The sequence below is a fragment of the Jaculus jaculus genome, chromosome 2 (genome assembly GCF_020740685.1).
Source record: "Jaculus jaculus isolate mJacJac1 chromosome 2, mJacJac1.mat.Y.cur, whole genome shotgun sequence".
NCBI classification, from domain to species: domain Eukaryota; kingdom Metazoa; phylum Chordata; class Mammalia; order Rodentia; family Dipodidae; genus Jaculus; species Jaculus jaculus.
In genome coordinates, this window is record NC_059103.1 from 12,888,576 (window position 1) to 12,907,013 (window position 18,438).

The 18,438-nt window shown below is 46.7% G+C and overlaps 1 protein-coding gene across 1 annotated transcript; it reads right to left on the reverse strand.

Moving 5' to 3' along the window:
* Positions 1-16,903: 16,903 nt before the first annotated feature.
* Positions 16,904-18,363, reverse strand: Dnajc30 (DnaJ heat shock protein family (Hsp40) member C30). The gene has a single exon (XM_004666184.2). The coding sequence runs from the start codon at positions 18,351-18,353 to the stop codon at positions 17,682-17,684; it is 672 nt and encodes a 223-aa protein (XP_004666241.2). The 5' UTR covers positions 18,354-18,363; the 3' UTR covers positions 16,904-17,681.
* Positions 18,364-18,438: the final 75 nt, after the last annotated feature.

Here is an 18,438-nt window from a genome sequence, read left to right on the forward strand (position 1 = left end):
TGAAAGTTGAAGGCAAGGCTAGGAGCTGGGGGATGTGGCCCAGTTGGTAGAATGCTCAAAGTGTGCACGAAGCCCTGGGTTTCTGTCCCCAGCACTGCAGGAACCAAGAGTGGACAGTATACCTGCCATCTCAGCACTTTGGAAGAGAGGAAGTTCAAGGGCTGCCTTGGCTCTATAGTGAGTTCCAGGCCAGCCGGGCTAACTTGAGACAGGCCTGCCTAAAAACAAAACAAAACAAAAAGCTAGGTTTGGTGGCACATGCCTTTAATCCCAGCACTCAGGATGCAGAGGTAGGAGAATCACCGTGAGTTTGAGGCCACCCTGAGACCACATAGTGAATTCCAGGTCAGCCTGGACTATAGTGAGACTCTACCTTGAAAACCAAAAAAGAAAGAAAAAGGAGGAAGGAAGGACTGGAGAGATGGCTCAGTGGTTAAGGCAATTGCTTGCAAAGCCTGATGTCCTGGATTCAGTTCCCCAGTACCACATAAATCCAGATGCACAAAGTGGTGTATGCATCTGGAGTTCATTTGCAGTGGCAAGAGAACCTGGTGTGCCCATCTCTCTGTGCTCCTCCACTTGCAAATAAATAATTAAAAAAGAAAAGCTGGGTGTGGGGGTGCACACCTTCAATCCCAGCACTTTTGGGAGGCAGAGGTAAGAGGATTGCCATGAGTTTGAGGCCACCTTGAGACTACATAATAGTGAATTCCAGGTCAGCCTTGGCTAGAGCAAGAACCTACCTCCAAAAATCAAAAGAAAAAAAAGAAGAAAAGAAGGAAAAACCAAAGAAGGAAGAAAGATAGTTCAGGGCCTGGGAGATGGTTAAGTGGTTAAAATCACTTGCTCTACACGCCTGCTAACCAGAGTTTGTATCCAAGCACCTGCATAAACTCAGGCAGAAGGTGGCGCACAAACGAATCTGTAATCCCAACGTGCCTGTCGGCCTGGGAGTTGGACTCGGGAGTGTCCTGAAGCTTGCAGACCAGCGAGTGGCCTTCCTAGTAGCAAAAACATACAAAAGATCCTGTCTCACATGGTGGAAGGAGAGGATCAACACCTTCAAGTTTTCTTCTTACCTCCACACCCGTATGGTATGCATGCACCTTTAAACACAAAAATAATTAATTTTTTAAAAGTCTGTTCAAAAGCCGGGTGTGGTGGCGCATGTCTTTAATCCCAGCACTTGGGAGACAAAGGTAGGTGGATCACCATGAATTCAAGGCCACCGTGAGACTACATAATGAATTCCAGGTTAGCTTGGACTAGAGTGAAAACCTACCTCAAAAAACTGAAAAAAAAAAAAAAAAGTCTGTTCAAGTCAGGCATGATGATGCATGCCTTTAATCCCAGCACTAGGGAGGCAGAGGTAGGAGGATTGCTGTGAATTCAAGGCCACCCCTGAGACTACACGTTGAATTCCAGGTCAGCCTGGACTAGAGCGAGAATCTATCCTGAAAAACCAAAAACAAACAAAAATGTCAGTTCAAGCCAGGCAGGGTAGTGCACACCTTTAATCCCAGCACTTGGGAGGCAGAGGTAGGAGGATCAACATGAGTTTGAGGCCACCAAGACTACATAGTGAATTCCAGGTCAGCCTGGGCTAGAATGAGACCCTACCTAAAAAAAAAAAAAAAGTTGGTTCAAGACTATATAGGCTGCAAAGGGAGTTTAAAGCCATCTTGAGCAACAGGATGAGATTTTGTCAGGAAAAATGAAAAAAAGAAAGAAAGAAAGCCAGGCATGATGGTGCCAGCACTGGAGAGGCAGAGGTAGGAGGTTGGTAGGTTCGAGGCCAGCCTGAGACTACATAGCCAGATCAGTCTGAGCTAGAGCGAAACCCTACCTCAAAAAAGCAAAAAAAAAAAAAAAAAGGCTGGGTAGATGGCTCAGCAGTTTAATGCACTTGTTTGCAAAGCCTGCCTGCCCAGGTTCAAATCCTCATTACCCACCTAAAGCCACATGCACTAAGTGGCGCATTCAGGGCTGGAGAGATGGCTTAGTGGTAAAGGTGCTTGCCTGTGAAGCCTAAGGACAAGGTGACGCATGTGCCTGTCGCTTGCAGTGGCTAGAGGCCCTGGCGTACCCATTCTCTCTCTCCCCGCCTTTCTCTCTGTCTCTAATAAAATTTAAAACATCTGGAATGTACAATAAGAACCCCTGGAGCCCCCACTCTCTCGTTCTGTTCCCAAACAATAAATAATGATATATAACAAGTAAATAATGATATATCACGTGTATAAAAAGAGAAAGAAAAAGGCACTCAGGAACACAGGCTGGGGGCAGCTAAGGTCGAATCTAAGGAGAGGGGATGTGGCTGAGAGGCACGGAAACTCCAGCGACTAAGAGTGAGGAGTGCTGCTCACTGTCAGGTGCTGTGGCTCCTGCCCATAATCAGCACAGTTGGGAAGCTGAGGCAGGTGGATTGCCCTGAGTCTGAGTTCAACCTGGGCTACCTTGTGAGTTGCAGCATAGTCTTAGCTCAAAAAAAAAAAAAAAAAAAGGTTAAAAAGCCAGGCTTGGTGGCGCATGCCTTTAATCCCAGCACTCGGGAGGCAGAGGTAGGAGAATGTCATGGAGTTCAAGGCCAGCCTGAGACTACAGAGTGAGTTCCAGGTCAGCCTGAGCTAGAGTGAAACCCTACTTTAAAAAACAAAAAGCCGGGCTGGAGAGATGGCTTAGCCGTTAAGAGCTTGCCTGTGAAGCCTAAGGACCCCAGTTCGAGGCTCCATTCCCCAGGTCCCACGTTAGCCAGATGCACAAGGGGGCGCACGCGTCTGGAGTTCGTTTGCAGAGGCTGGAAGCTCTGGCGCGCCCATTCTGTCTCTCTCCCTCTATCTTTCTCTCTGTGTCTGTCGCTCTCAAAAACTAAAATAAAATAAAAATTAAAAAACCCTTGGGCTGGAGAGATGGCTTAGCGGTTAAGCGCTTGCCTGTGAAGCCTAAGGACCCCGGTTCAAGGCTCGGTTCCCCAGGTCCCACGTTAGCCAGATGCACAAGGGGGCGCACGCGTCTGGAGTTCCTTTGCAGAGGCTGGAAGCCCTGGCGCGCCCATTCTCTCTCTCTCCCTCTATCTGTCTTTCTCTCTGTGTCTGTCGCTCTCAAATAAATAAAAAAAAAAATTATTAAAAAAAAACCCTACAAATCTAATGTGGTTATGTTAATAAAATGAGTGTTGGGTTGGCTCTGGCTCCACTTTTCGCTGGAGTTTAACACTACCAAAGGGACCCCGACATGGCACCTCTAGAGTAGTAAGGGGTTCAAGGACGCTGGGGACTGACGGAGGTGTGGGGAAAGATTCCTGTGTTTAGTCTGGGAACTTCAGGAGGACACCTGATGGAGTTGCCGAGACTGCACAGTCAAATGGGAAGTGGGTCCCCCGACCAGATCTATCAGGCTCTGGGTGGCGACTTCTGCAGGCCCGGGGAGGAGATCCCCACCGGCCTGGCCTGTGGGAGCAGGGCTTGAGGGTTTGCTCAATGGGATCTTTAGAAATGCACCCAACATCAGAGCAACTATTCCATGGGAGCCTTGGAATCCCTGAGGCTCACACAGTCACCCCCAGAGAAGCTCAGGGAAGCAGTGAGACCACCCACTTGGGAAAGCCCACGTGGCCTTGGTTCTCCCAACCTCCTTGCTGCTGGTCCGTAGCTGCTAGAGGCTAAGGGACACAGGCCCCACAGGGTGCCTGCTGAGTAACTTTGGAAGATCTCATGGACTTTCAGAACAGCCTGGAGCAGGCTGGGCCCTCATACTAGGCCTCCCATTCCTGAGCCAACTTTCCACGCATTTTTTTTTTTTTTTTTTGAGGGGTTGGTGGTGGTTTGAGGTAGGGTCTCACACTAGCCCAGGCTAACTTGGATGGAACTCACTCTGTAGTCCTCGGCTGGCCTGGAACCCGCAGTCCTCCTACCACTGCCTCCCAGTTGCTGGGATTAAAGGTGTGCGCTACAACGCCCAGCCTCTAGGCAAGTTTAAAAGTATTATTTTAAAATATTTTATTTATTTAATTATTTAAAAGAGAGAGAGAGAGAGAGAGAGAGAGAGAGAGAGAGGGAGAGAGAGAGAATGGGCGCGCCAGGGACTCCAGCCACTGCAAACGAACTCCAGACGTGTGTGCCCTTTTGTGCATCTGGCTAACGTGGGTTCTGGGGAGTCGAGCCTTGAACCGGGGTCCTTAGGCTTCACAGGCAAGTGCTTAACCGCTAAGCCATCTCTCCAGCCCTACTTATTTCATTTTGAGAGAGAAAGAGGCAGAGAGAGAGAGAGAGGGAGGGAGGGAGAGAGAGAAGGGTACACCAGGGACTTGAGCCACTGCAAATAAACTCCAGAAGCATGCACCACCATGTGCATCTGACTTACGTGGGTTCTAGGGAATCAAACCTGGGTCCTTAGGTTTTGCAAGCAAGTGCCTTACTGCTGAGCCATCTCTCTGGCCCTGATGCCTTTCTTTCTTTTCTTTAAAATATTTTTTTGCCTGGTGTGGTGGTGCACGCCTTTAATCCCAGCACTCAGGAGGCAGAGGTAGGAGGATTGCCATGAGCTTGAAGCCACCCTGAAACTACATAGTGAATTCCAGGTCAGCCTGGGCTAAAGCAAGACCCTACCTCAAAAAGAGAAAGAAAGAAAGAGAGAGAGAGAGAGAGAGAGAGAGAGAGAGAAAGAGAGATAGAAAGAAAGAAAGAAAAGAAAAGAATAAAAGAAAAGAAAGGACCAAATTAACCAAAAGAAAAAAAAAATAATTTACAAAGGCTGGGCATGGTGGCACACGCCTTTAATCCCAGCACTCGGGAGGCAGAGGTAGGAGGATCACCATGAGTTTGAGGCCACCCTGAGACGACACAGTGAATTCCGGGTCAGGCTGGGCTAGAAGAAATAAATTGATTTTTCTGGTTGGGGGAATCTATAGTATAGTGAGCAGTGCAATGACCTTGGCAGGATCTCATGTAGTTCAGACTGGCCTCAAACTCTATCAGAGGATGACCTTGAACTACTGCCCACATTTTTGATTTTTTTTTTTTTTTTTTTTTGAGATGGGTCACTCTAGCCATCTAGCCCAGGCCGACCTGGAATTCACTATGTAGTCTCAGGGTGGTCTTGAACTCAAGGCGATCCTCCTACCTCTGCCTCCTGAGCAATGGGATTAAAGGCATGCACCACTATGCCCAGTTTTCTGTCTTTTTTAAAAAATATATTTTTATTTATTTATTTGAGAGAGAGAGAAAGAGGCAGACAGAAAGAGAATGGGCACGCCAGGGCCTCCAGCCACTTCAAACAAACTCCAGATGCATGCACCCCTTGTGCATCTGGCTTACATGGTACCTAGGGAATTGAACCAGGGTCCTTAGGCTTCACAGGCAAATGCCTTAACCGCTAAACTATTTCCCCAGCCCTTTCTTTCTTTCTTGACTGTGTTGTATGCATGTGGATGCATGTGTGTGTGGAGACCACTGGAACAAGGTCTCACTATGTAAACCAGCCTGGCCTGGGTTACATAGTGACCTTACCTGGCCCATGTCCAGTTTGTGCTGTGCTGAGGATATGACCCAGAGCTTCCTGTAGGCTAGGCAAGAAGTCAACCAACTGAGCTACATCCTCAATCCTAGGTGGGATTTTGTCTACTTTCCTATCCTGCGGAAGGAAGGCTGAGCTGGGTCTCAGACATTGAAGCTCCCTTTTTAAAAAAGTTTTTTTTGTTTACTTTTATTTATTTGAAAGTGACAGAGGGAGAGAAAGAGGCAGAGAGAGAGAGAGAGAGAGAATGGGCGCACCTGAAGCTTCCTTTCAAAGTAGCGATATTAGACAAAGGCTCAACCATGGCCAGCCTCAGCCCCTTTTTTCTCTCTCTCTCCCTCTCTTGAGGTAGGGCCTTGCTCTAGCCCAGGCTGACCTGGAATTCACTATATAGTTTCAGGCTGGCCTTGAACTCACATTGATCCTCCTACCTCTGCCTCCCCAGTGCTGGGATTAAAGGAGTGCACCATGATCTCCAGCAGAGAGAGAAAGAGAGGGAGAGAGAATGGGCACACCAGCACCTCCAGCCACTGCAAACGAACTCCACACGCATGTGCCACTCTATGCATCTGGCTCCACGTGAGAACTGGGGAATAGAACTCTGGTCATCAGGCCTTACTGGCAAGCACCTTAACCACCGAGCCATCTCTCAGCCCCACCTCATTTTTTTTTTTTTTTTTTTTTTTTGGTTTTTTGAGGTAGGGTCTCACTCTAGCTCAGGCTGACCTGGAATTCACTAAGTACTCTCAGGGTGGCCTCGAATTCTCGGTGATCCTCCTACCTCTGCCTCCTGACTGCTGGGACTAAAACTGTGCACTACCACACCCGGCTCCGTCTCTTTTGATTACAACCTGAAACAAGATGCCTGCATATATCACTCCCTCCAAGGCTCAGAGAACGCTTATGGGAGAGAAAATGGAAAGAATGTGGGCTACAGTATGGGATGTCTTCCTCAGTGAGTGCCGGGGACATGAAGTGCCATTGCATTCATCAACTCATGGCAACTGCCATTACTTGCACAAGAACTGTACAATACTGGGCCTATCAACATTCCACCATGGATAATGAAGCGGCCATAAGGTACCCAGCCCCCCACCCCCACCCCAGGAGCTATTGGCAGTGTATGGTTGCTAAAGGAATGGGAGACATTTTCTTCAGTGGTGTAGCCAGCGGTAAGTTACACACGCTGTGGTCAACAACCCCTACCTATGCTCATGCAGGCAACCCTAATTAAACTCAGTGTCAAACACACATAGAAAAAAAAAAAAAGACATTAAGGGCTGGAGAGATGGCTTAGCAGTTAAGGCACTTGCCTGCAAAGCCAAAGGACCCAGGTTTGACTTCCCAGGACCCACCTAAGGCAGATGCACAAGGGGGCATGTGCATCTGGAGTTCATTTGCAGTGTCTGAAGGTCCTGGCACACCCATTCTCTTTCTCTCCTTCTCTTTCTCTTGCTGCCTATTTATCTCAAATAAATAAAATATTTTTCCAGGCATGGTGGCACACACCTTTAATGCCAGCACTCTGGAGGCAGAGGTAGGAGGATCACCTTGAGTTCAAGGCCACTCTGAGACTACATAGGGAATTCTAGGTCAGCCTGGGCTAGAGTGAGACACTACTTCAAAAACCTCCCTCCCAGGCTGGAGAGATGGCTTAGCTATTAAGGCGCTTGCCAGCAAAGCCAAAGGATCCTGGTTCAATTCTCCAGGTCCCATGTAAGCCAGATGCACAAGGTAGAACATGCATTTGGAGTTTATGGTGGCTGGAGGCCCTGGTGTGTCCATTCTCTCTGTCTCTCTTCCTCTTTCTCTCTCTCAAATAAATAAATAAAAAAAATATATTTTAAAACAACCTCCCTCTCCCCAAAAATTAATAAAATAGATTTTTTGTTTGTTTTTGTTTTCCTGAGGTAGGCTTTCATTCTAGCACCCTACCTTGGCCTCAGCTACAGCTAGTGAGACTCTCCCTTTAAAAAAAAATGGGGGTTGATCCACCAGGCATGGTGGTGCACTCCTTTAATCCCAGCACTTGAGAGGCAGAGGTAGGAGGATTTCTGTGAGTCAGACCACCCTGAGACTACATAGTGAATTTCAGGTCAACCTGGGCTAGAGTTTCAAAAAGTTTCCAGACATACTGGCACACATCTTTAATCCCAGCACTCAGGAGGCTATTAGGAGGATCACTGAGATTACAAGGCCAGCCTGGGACTACAGAATGAGTTTCAGGTCAGCCTGGGCTAGAATAATAATAATAATAAAAAAGGACAAAGGTGAACATGGACCTTGGAACCCTAGAAGGAGATAGGTAGGAGGAACATAGGAGAAGAGCTGATGCCCAAACCACAGGAAGCATTGAGCTCTAACATCCTTAATGGCATGGAGTCTGTTTTGGCCACCCCAAATTGAACAAAGCTATCTTACATGATTACAGAGCCCTCAGGTAGACCACTATCTATATCTGTGAAGGGTCTAGGAGATGCATACTTGAAATTTCCAAATATGCCATTGCAATTTTATGGCTAATAGAGGAAAAGATGAACAAACATTCATCAAGATTCCTTCATCCACTGTCTTGTCTTCTCTGTCTGTTGCTGCTAGTAATGTGCTGACCTCTTTCACAGCTGCCCCTAAAGATCAAAACAAAATAACACAACAAAAAATTCCTTATATTCCTTTTGCTATTATAACTACTGTTCATCTGGGGGCTGGGGAAAGTGAGTCTAAATGATAGATGTCATTCCCTTTTTCCCAAAAGCTGCTCTTGGTCAGGTGATTTCTGCCAGCAATGCGAACCTGACTGTAACACACATGATTATGTTTTTATTTTTACAAGAAGAGATATATCTAGAGTATGTGTCTACAGGAATAGTAATGGTTTCCAAAGACTATTTTTAAAAAAACAAAATAAGCATGAATTAACTCTTCAATATAAGCTATGAAATTATAGATGGTTGTGAATTATAGTGGCATCAGCAAGCACCACTCTCCTTTAAAGGTCTTCTAGAAATAGTATACTATTTTCAATGGTTTATGATAGACAAAAAAAAAAAAAACAACAACAACAAAAAAAAAAAAACCTCTTACTGGCTATAATTATAAAAATTCTCAATTGGAGAACATAGATTTTTCCCAATTATGAAACCTAAGTATTTTGGCCCTTTTTATTTATTACAAAACTAAGAGTAAAATATTTTAACTACTTTTAGTGCCCAAAAAAATGCAAGGGCTGGAGAGATGGCTTAGTGGTTAAGGCACTTGCCTGCAAAACCAAAGGACCTTGGTTCAATTCCCCAGGACCCACGTAAGCCAGATGCACAAGGTGGCACATGTATCTGGAGTTCATTTGCAGTGGCTGGATGCCCTGGCGTACCCATTCTCTCTTTCTCTCACTCTGCCTCTCTCTTTCTCTCAAAAAAATAAATAAAATATTTTTAAGTGCAGTGTATGGCAAAAAAAAAAAAAAAAAAAAAAAGGGGGTTGGAGGGATGGCTTAGCGGTTAAACGGTTGCCTGTGAAGCCTAAGGTCCCCAGTTTGAGGCTCGATTCCCCAGAACCCACGTTAGCCAGATGAACAAGGGGGCGCACGTGTCTGGAGTTCATTAGCAGCGGCTGGAAGCCCTGGCGCGCCCATTCTCTCTCTCTCTATGTGTCTCTTTCTCTCTCTGTCACACTCAAGTAAATGAAAATGAACAAACAACAACAACAACAACAAAAAGAGGCTGGCAAGATGCCTTAGTGGTTAAGGCACTTGTCTGCAAAGCCAAAGAACCCAGGTTTGATTCCCTAGGACCCATGTAAGCCAGATGCACAAGGTGGTGCACACATCTGGAGTTTATTTACAGTGGCTGGAGACCCTGGTGTGCTCATTCTCTCTTCCCCCAACTGCCTCTTTCTCTCAAATAAATAAAATATTTAAAATTTTCTTTTTTTAAATCTTGAATATTTAAAACAATATTGAGCAACAAAAATAAGGCTGGTGGTCACCATACCTGGTTTTAACCTATTCTACAGAGCCATGGTAACAAAAACAGCATGGTACTGGCACAAAAGCAGATATGTAGATCAATGGAACAGAATAGAGGACCCAGATGTAAGTCCGGGTAGCTATAGCCACCTGATATTTGACAAAAATGTCAAATATACTCATTGGAGAGAAAAAAAAAAAAAAAAACAAAAAACCAGCCTCTTTAGCAAAAGATGCTGGGGAAACTGGATATGTATCTGTAGAAGGATGAAAATAGATCCTTCTCTCTCGCCATGCACAAAAATTAAGTCCAAATGGATCAAAGACCTTAACATCAGACCTGAAACTGCTAGAGGAAAAAGTAGGGGAAACCCTTCAACATATTGATCTTGGCAAAGACTTTCTGAATATAACCCCAATTGCTCAGGCAATAAAACTACAGATTAACTGCTGGGACCTCATGAAATTACAAAGATTTTGTACTGCAAAGGACACTGTGAATAAAGCAAAGAGGCAACATACAGAAAGGGAAAAAATCTTTGTCAGCTATACAGCTGATAGAGGATTAATATCTAGGATATACAAATAACTCAAAAAATTAAATAATAAGTAAACAACCTGTGGTGGTTTGATTCAGGTGTCCCCCATAAACTTAGGTGTTGTGAATGCTAGCTCCCCAGCTGATGGATATTTGGGAATTAATGCCTCCTGGAGGGAGTGTATTGTTCGGGGCGGTCATATGGGCTTTATAGCTAGTTTCCCCATGCCAGTGTTTGGCACACCCTCCTGTTGCTGTGGTCCACCTTATGTTGGCTGGGGGTGATGTCCACCCTCTGCTCATGCCATCGTTTTCCCCTGTCATCGTGGAGCTTCCCCTCGAGTCTGTAAGCCAAAATAAATCTCTTTTTCACAGAAGCTGCTCTTAGTTGGGTGATTTCTACCAGCAATGCAAACCAGTCTGCAACACAACCCAATAAAAAATGGGCTATGGAACTAAATAGAAAGTTCTCAAAAGAAGAAATACAGATGGCATATAAACATCTAAAAAAAATGTTCTACATACCTAGCCATCAGGGAAATGCAGATTAAATCTATGTTGAGATTCCATCTCACTCCTGTCAGATTGGCTACCATCATGAAAACAAATGACCATAAATGCTGGTGAGGATGTGGAAAAAGAGGAACCCTTCTACACTGTTAGTGGGATTGCAATCTGGTCCAGCCATTGTGTAAATCAGTGTGGAGGTTCCTCAGAGAGCTAAAAATAGATCTACCATATGACCCAGCTATAGCACTCCTAAGCATATATCCTAGGGACTCATCTCACTACCTTAGAGATACTTGCTCAAGGATGTTTATTGCTGCTCTATTCACAATAGCTGGGAAATGGAAGCAGCCTAGATGTCCCTCAACTGATGAGTGGATAATGAAGATGTGGCACATTTATACAATGGAGTTCTACTCAGCAGTAAAGAAAAATGAAGTTATGAAATTTGCAGGAAAATAGATGGATCTGGAAAGGTTTATAGTAAGTGAGGTAACCCAGGCCCAGAAAGCCAAATGTTGCATATTCTCTCTCATGTGTGGATCCTAGCTATCGGTGACTGGACTTCTGTGTGAGTAGGAAGAAATCTCAGTAGCAGAGGCCAGTAAGCTAGAAAGGTTATATAAAGGGAATAGAAAGGAAGGGAAGGGGGACTTAATAGGATGGTATTGTATATATGTAAGTAGAGGAACAGATTAATGGGGGTGAAAAGGCCTAAGTGAGGTCAAGGGAAGAGATTGAGTAAAGGAAAGGTGGAGGGAAGGGTAATCAAAATCTAAGAAGGGGCTGGAGAGATGGCTTACCGGTTAGCGCTTGCCTGTGAAGCCTAAGGACCCTGGTTCGAGGCTTGATTCCCCAGGACCCACGTTAGCCAGATGCACAAGGGGGTTCAGGAATCTGGAGTTCGTTTGCAGTGGCTGGAGGCCCTGGCACACCCATTCTCTCTATATATATCTGCCTCTTTCTCTGTCTCTCTCAAATGAATAAAAAAAATTGAATAAAAAACTTTAAAAAACCCAAGAGGATATAAAAAAATCATATGAAAATCTAGTTTTTGGGACCATGGAACACTCGGGAGCCATAGATTGTTACTAGAAAATTTTCAGTGCCAGGGATGGGATTCCTTCCAGTGAGTTGTTGGCCAGGGATGTCCCTGATGCTGCTAGATCATTACAGGCTATGGCTGAGGCCCTTGGTTTCCCACCAGGAATAGATGGTAAGACCCTATTGCTGAAGACTCCACATACTTGGGCTGCAAGGTCACGGAAAATCCTGCTGGAACTGAGCTGAAACCTCTTCCATGTAGACCGGCTGACAGAAAGCTGGAAGAAGCCATTCTGCATGCAGTTCAATGGGATAGAGAAAACACCAGTGAAGATACTCAACAGTGGACACTGCAAGCCTTATATTTGGCCAGCCAGGCCAAATGAGCCAATGGGTGCAATAGTGGCACATCTGTCATGGTGGAAACCAACTGCCCTCTAATTGGACTGGAGACCCACTCTATGGGAGGGAATACATCCCTGATACTGAAAATCTACAACAGGGATAGTCATGAGCCCTAGGGGTGTAACATCTGCTGGTGTATGGCTAAATGTATATACTATGCTAATCAAACTGCCCAGTAAGCACTTCTCTTAATGTTCATGCCTATATATTATTGCTACTCTCACTTTTGGTTAGAGAAGCTTCTCTTTTGGCCAAACCTAAGGCTTGAAGCATCCACTGTTGGGTATCTTCTCTGGTGATTTCACTTTCTCCCATTGAACTGCATGCAGAATGGCTTCTTCTAGCTTTTTGTCAGCTGATTTACATGGAGGAGGTTATCAGCTCAGTTCCAGCAGATTTTCTCAGTGACCTTGCAGCCCAATTATGTGGAGTCTTCAGCAACAGGGTCTTACCATCTATTACTGGTGGGAAACCAAGGGCCTCAGCAATGGCCTGTAATGTTCTGGGGGCATCAGGGACCTCCCTGGCCAACAACTCACTGGAAGGAATCCCATCCCTGGCACTGAAAATTTTCTAGTAACAATCTATGACTCCTGAGTGTTCCATTGTCCAAAAAAGTAGGTCTCAGGATGGAGAGATGGCTTAGCAGTTAATTGCTTGCCTGTGAAGCCTAAGGACCCCAGTTTGAGGCTTGATTCCCCAGGACCCACGTTAGCCAGATGCACAAGGGGCACACGCATCTGAAGTTCGTTTGCAGTGGCTGGAGGCCACTTTCTATCTGCCTATTTCTCTGTCACTCTCAAAATTTTTTTTAGAAAAGTAGATTTCCATATGATTTATTTATATCCTCTTGGATTTTGATTAGCCCTCTCCCCACCTTTCCTTTACTCACCCCATTAATCTGTTCTACTTACATATATGCAATGCCATCCTATTAAGTAGCCTCCTCACTTACTTCCTTTATCTTCACTTTATATCTCTTTTCTAGCTTACTGGCCTCTGTTTCTGAGTTTTATTCCTACTCACACAGAAGTCCAATCATCTGTGGCTAGGATCCACATATGAGAGAGAAGATGCGACATCTGGCTTTCTGGGCCTGGGTTACCTCACTTACTATAAACCTTTCCAGATCCATCCATTTTCCTGCAAATTTCATAACTTCATTTTTCTTTACTGCTGGGTAGAACTCCATTGTATAAATGTGCCATATCTTCATTATCCACTCATCAGTTGAGGGACATCTAGGCTGGTTCCATTTCCTAGCTATTGTGAATGGAGTGGCAATAAACATGGTTGAGCAAGTATCTCTATGGTAGTGAGGAATCCTTAGGATATATGCCTAGGAATGCTATAGCTGGGTCATATGGTAGATCTGTTTTTAGCTGTCTCACAAATCTCCACATTGATTTCCACAATGGCTGGACCAGATAGCATCCCCACCAACAGTGTAGAAGGGTTTCTCTTTTTCCGCATCCTCACCAGCATTTATGGTCATTTGTTTTCATGATGGTAGCCATTTTGACAGATTTTTTTTTTTTTTTTTTTTGAGGTAGGGTTTCACTATGGCCCAGGCTGACCTGGAATTAACTTTGTAGTCTCATGGTGGACTGGGACTCATGGTGATCCTATCTCTGCCTCCTGAGTAAAAGGCATGCAATACACCTGGCTTCCAGAAAACTTTTTATCTTGTAGTCTTATTTTTTTTGAGATAGGCTCTCACTGTAGCACAGGTTGACCTGGAACTGCTGGCCTTGAACTCACAGTGATCATCCTACCTCTGCCTCCAGAGTGCTGGGATTAAAGATGTGTTCCATGACAGGCTCTCTCTCTTTTTTTTTTTTTCCCTGAGGTAGAGTCTCACGCTAGCTCAGGCTGACCTGGAATTCACTATGTAGTCTCATGCTGGCCTCAAACTCACAGTGATCCTCCTACCTCTGCCTCCCCAGTGCTGGGGTTAAAGGCGTGCGCCACCACTTGTGGCCCCAGGATCTTGTTTTATTTAACTTGTGTATGGGCACATATGAACAACCTCAAAGAATTTCTTCTCTCCTTCTACTTTCTTACTGTCTTTTTTTTTTTTTTTTTTTGAGGTTGGGTCGCACTCTGGTGCAGGCTGACCTGGAATTCACTGTGTAATCTCAGGGTGGCCTCGAACTCATGTGATCCTCCTACCATTGCCTCCTGAGTGCTGGGGTTAAAGGCGTGCACCACCGTGCTCGACTTCTTTCTTTTGAGACAAGGTTTTGCCATTCCAACTGCTTGCAAGCTTCTGGAGTCTCCCAACTCCACCTCTCATCAATATAGGCACAATGGGACAACAGACATGTAACTTTGTGTCTGGTTTTCCATGGGTGGATAGAACTCAGGTCAACAAGCTTGCAAGTGCCTTCAACCATTGAGCCATCATCTCCCCAGTCCTCATCCTATTTTTTTTTTTTTTAGTTTCCAAATTAGGGTCCACTGTAGCCCTAGCTGACCTGGAACTAACACTGTTGTCCCAGGCTGTCCTTGAACACGGTGATCCTCTTACCTATGCTTCCGGAGTGCTGGAATTAAAGATGTGTGCCACCATGTGTGGTTCCATCCTGTTTTCAATGTTGGTTAGTTACGTGATGACAATTCCCAGGTCGGGTAAGTTGAGGTCCATGAATCATATGTGTCAACTCTCAACTCTTGTTTTTTGTTTTTTTGAGGTAGGGTCTCGCTCCAGCCCAGGCTGACCTGGAATTCACGCTGTAGTCTCAGGGTGGCCTTGAACTCATGGTGGTCCTCCTACCTCTGCCTCCCAAGTGCTGGGACTAAATGCGTGCACCACCACATCCAGCAAAGAGAGAGAGATAAGGGAGAAATGGGCACATCAGGGCCACCAGCCACTGCAAACAAACTCCAGATGCCTGTTTCATTTTTGCCTCTGGCTTTACATGGGTATGGGGAAATTGAACCCAGATTATTAGGCTCTACAGGCAAGTGCCTTAACCCCTAAGCCATCTCTTCAGCCTGAATATCAACTTTTGGTGCTCTTGAAACAGGCCTTTTTATCTAGCAGCAGCCCTGGCCAGGACTGGGGTGTGAATGCTGAAGGGGAAGGGTGAGAGGCAGGGCCAGCCACCCCCTCAAGACCAGTGGAACTCAGGCTCATGGCAACCTTAGGGGAGATATAAAATGTGTGTCTTCATGGTATACACAAGTTCACGAGAGATTTTGTTTATATTGTTTTTCGAGGTAGGGTCTCACTCTAGCCCAGGCTGACCTGCAACTCCCTACATAGTCTCAGGGTGACCTTGAACTCAGCGATCCTCCCACCTTTGCCTCCTGAGTACTGGGATTAAAGGCACACGCCACCATGCCCTGCAGGCAGAATCTCTTGTTCACATTATTCATTGTAGAGTTTGCCAGGATAGGTGCCCACAGGTGCTTCCTCTTTTGCCCTAGGCATGCTGGGATTAATGACAATCCGGCTGCAGCATCTGGCTTTACTGAAGATCCCAACTCAGGTCCTCATGCTGGACTTTATGCATGATCTCAGCGCTCTCTGCTGTTTGAGACCAGGTCTCACTCCGTAGCCCAGGCTAGCCCACACCATACTATATAGCCAGGGCTGACCTGGACTAGAACTTGGAACAATCATCCTGTTGGGATTACAGGTGTGTGACCCCCCACTCAGCTCACTTAAAATTTTTTTTAATATATTTTATTTATTTACTTGAGAGAGGGAGAATGGATGCACCAGGACCTCCAGCCACTGCAAACGACTCAGCTCACACTTTTTTTGAGATACTCTCATGTAGCACATGCTGGGCTCAAACTTGCTATGTAGCTGAGGATGACCTTGAACTTCTGATCCTCCTGCTTCCATCTCCCAAGTGCTAGGAATATAGGAGGTAGGAGAAGGATCATCAGCTACATAGTGAGTTCAAGTCCAGCCTAGGCTACATGGGATCCCATCTCAATAAAACAAACAAAAGGAACAACAAAAACCAATACAGAAGCTGGGCGTGGTGGTGCAGGCCTTTAATCCCAGCACTCGGGAGACAGAGGTAGGAAGGTTGCCCTGAGTTTGAGGCCACCTGCATAGTGAATTCCGGGTCAGCCTGAACTAGAGATCCTACCTCAAAAACCAAACCAAAACACAAAACCAACAAAGAACCATTACAGGACCAAGCATGATGGTGCACATTAGTAATCCCAGCACCTAGGGGGGGCTGAGGCAGGAGGATCAGGAGTTCAGGGTCAGTCTTAAAACAAATAACATTTGGGCTGGAGAGATGGCTTAGTGGTTAAGCGCTTGCTTGTGAAGCCTAAGGACCCCGGTTCGAGGCTCGATTCCCCAAGACCCACGTTAGCCAGATGCAAAAGGGGGCGCATGCGTCTGGAGTTCGTTTGCAGTGGCTGGAAGCCCTGGCGTGCCCATTCTCTCTCTTCCTCTTTCTCTCTCTGTCACTCTCAAGTAAATAAATAAAAAATTAACAACAACAACAAAAAAAAAAAAAACAAATAACATTAAAATCCACGTAAGCAAACCAGTCATCATCTTTTTGGCTTTGAACTTGCTAATTCTCCTTCCTCAGCCCACTCATAGTGCAATTACAGGCATGCATCACTATGTCTGCCAGTTTCCACCTTGACCCACAAGCCTCCTGCCTCTCAGTACTTCGTGCTACTCCAACCCCTCTCCCCGGCCCCCAAATTGCCCATAGAATCCAGCAGCCTCGGTGTAAAAGATTTGACTTGTGGAGCCTGTGATAAACATGCAGGTGAATGGCCCACATTCAGGGACACAGCTCTACGTCTATCTGTTTCTGGAATTGGACAGGCTGCCCAGTTAGCAAAGGGATAACCACGTGCTAGGCACACTGTCTCAATATGAACCTGGCCTTGCTATATATAAAACCACTGTGGGTTAGAATATGGGTAATAAGAAGTGACAGATCTCACGAGACCAAATGGTTTACTCTTTCAATATGTTCATACAGTAAGCTTCCCCAGGGTCATGTATTAGATAAACATGGACAGGAACACACTCCTTTTACAAAGGGTCTTGGTTTCTCACTCCCGCGTCGCACCCGAAGAAGCAGGCATGGTGTGGGGCAGAGGCTAGAAAAATAGCAAACTTTCCACTCACACTTCTTTTTGGTAGGGGGGCACTGGGAGTTGAGCCCAGTGGTTTTCATTTTACTTTTGGCATCTCAGGACTCTCTCTTCGCTCCACATCCAGCACCCCCCCGCCCCCGCTGAGAACATCCTCACCTGCAGCTTGCAGGACCCAGAAAGGCAAAGTTCATACATCAAACTCTCAAAGAAGTTTGCTTTTGGCAGCCAACAACTGGCCATATTTCACGGTTCAAGGTTACAAGAGGGGAACCCTCCCGGTACAAACGGAGAAGGGGGGGCACAGATAAGACAAAAATCTTGCTCGGGGGTTTTCCCATGAAACCAGAGCAATGCTTTGTGGAAGGCAACTTCTTTCAGAAAGAAGCAGGCATCGGGTAAACCCTTCACGCCCTAATTTTCCAGAATCTTCATCCTGGGAGAGGGGTGTTGTGTGTCTCCATTCCTTGGGCGTGGCGAAACCTCTTTTGCTGGACCTTAGGGCTGGGATGTGCAAGGGTGGAACCCGAGCGGAGGTAGTCAATGCAAAATGAGAGGTTCAGAGGACAAACATATTTCTCTTGACGTTGGCTGGGGCGGCTCCCTTTCTTTCTCTCCCCATTAAATATGAAAGCTGATGAAGATGAAGAGCAGCACAAGCACGACAAAGAAAGTCGCATCTCGGGTTTCGTCCCAGCGGAGCCCCTTGTTGGCCCTCTCCTCCTGCTTTTTGCGAAGCGCTTCCCTCCGGGCCCGGAGTCTCCGTTCCCGCTCCAGCTGTTCTCCATAGTGAGCCTGGTAGAAGGCGTCAAAATTGAACATGGTGCGACCGTCGCGCGGGCGGGCGGGATCGCCACCGCGGGGGGCCCGGGAGGTGACCGGAGCGGCTCGCGGAGGGCTGGCCTCGACCGTGGAGGCACCAGAAGGCCGGACGCCGGGCCCGCGCAGGTCCTGGTCGCTGAGCAGCCCGCGGTCGTACTTGCGGCGGAGGGTGGTGCTACCCAGGACCAGGTAAGCCTGCGAGATGCGCGCGAAGCGCTCGGCAGCCTCGGCGCTGCCCGAGTTGCGATCCGGATGGTACAGGAAGCTCTGCCGGTAGTACGCCGCCTTGATTTGAGCCTGCGTGGCCGTGGAGGGCACGCCGAGCAGGTCGTAGAGGGCGGTGCGCGAGTACGGGCCGTCGCCCCGCGTGTAAGTCCTCCCCGAGTGACTGGGATGAAGCGGAAATCCTCCGGCCGACACATACCTCCACAGCCAGAGCCCGGGCCACCTCGGGCAGCGCGCGGCCGCCATCTTGAATGGAGGCGGGAGTTGGGCGAGGCGATTCGGCCAATGGGAGCCGAGGATGACGCGCCGCGCCTAGGCGCTGTAGCCAATC

Bases quoted from the DNA above. Each gene is read 5' to 3' on its own strand.
- Dnajc30 (XM_004666184.2), bottom strand. From the start codon at position 18,353: ATGGCGGCCGCGCGCTGCCCGAGGTGGCCCGGGCTCTGGCTGTGGAGG.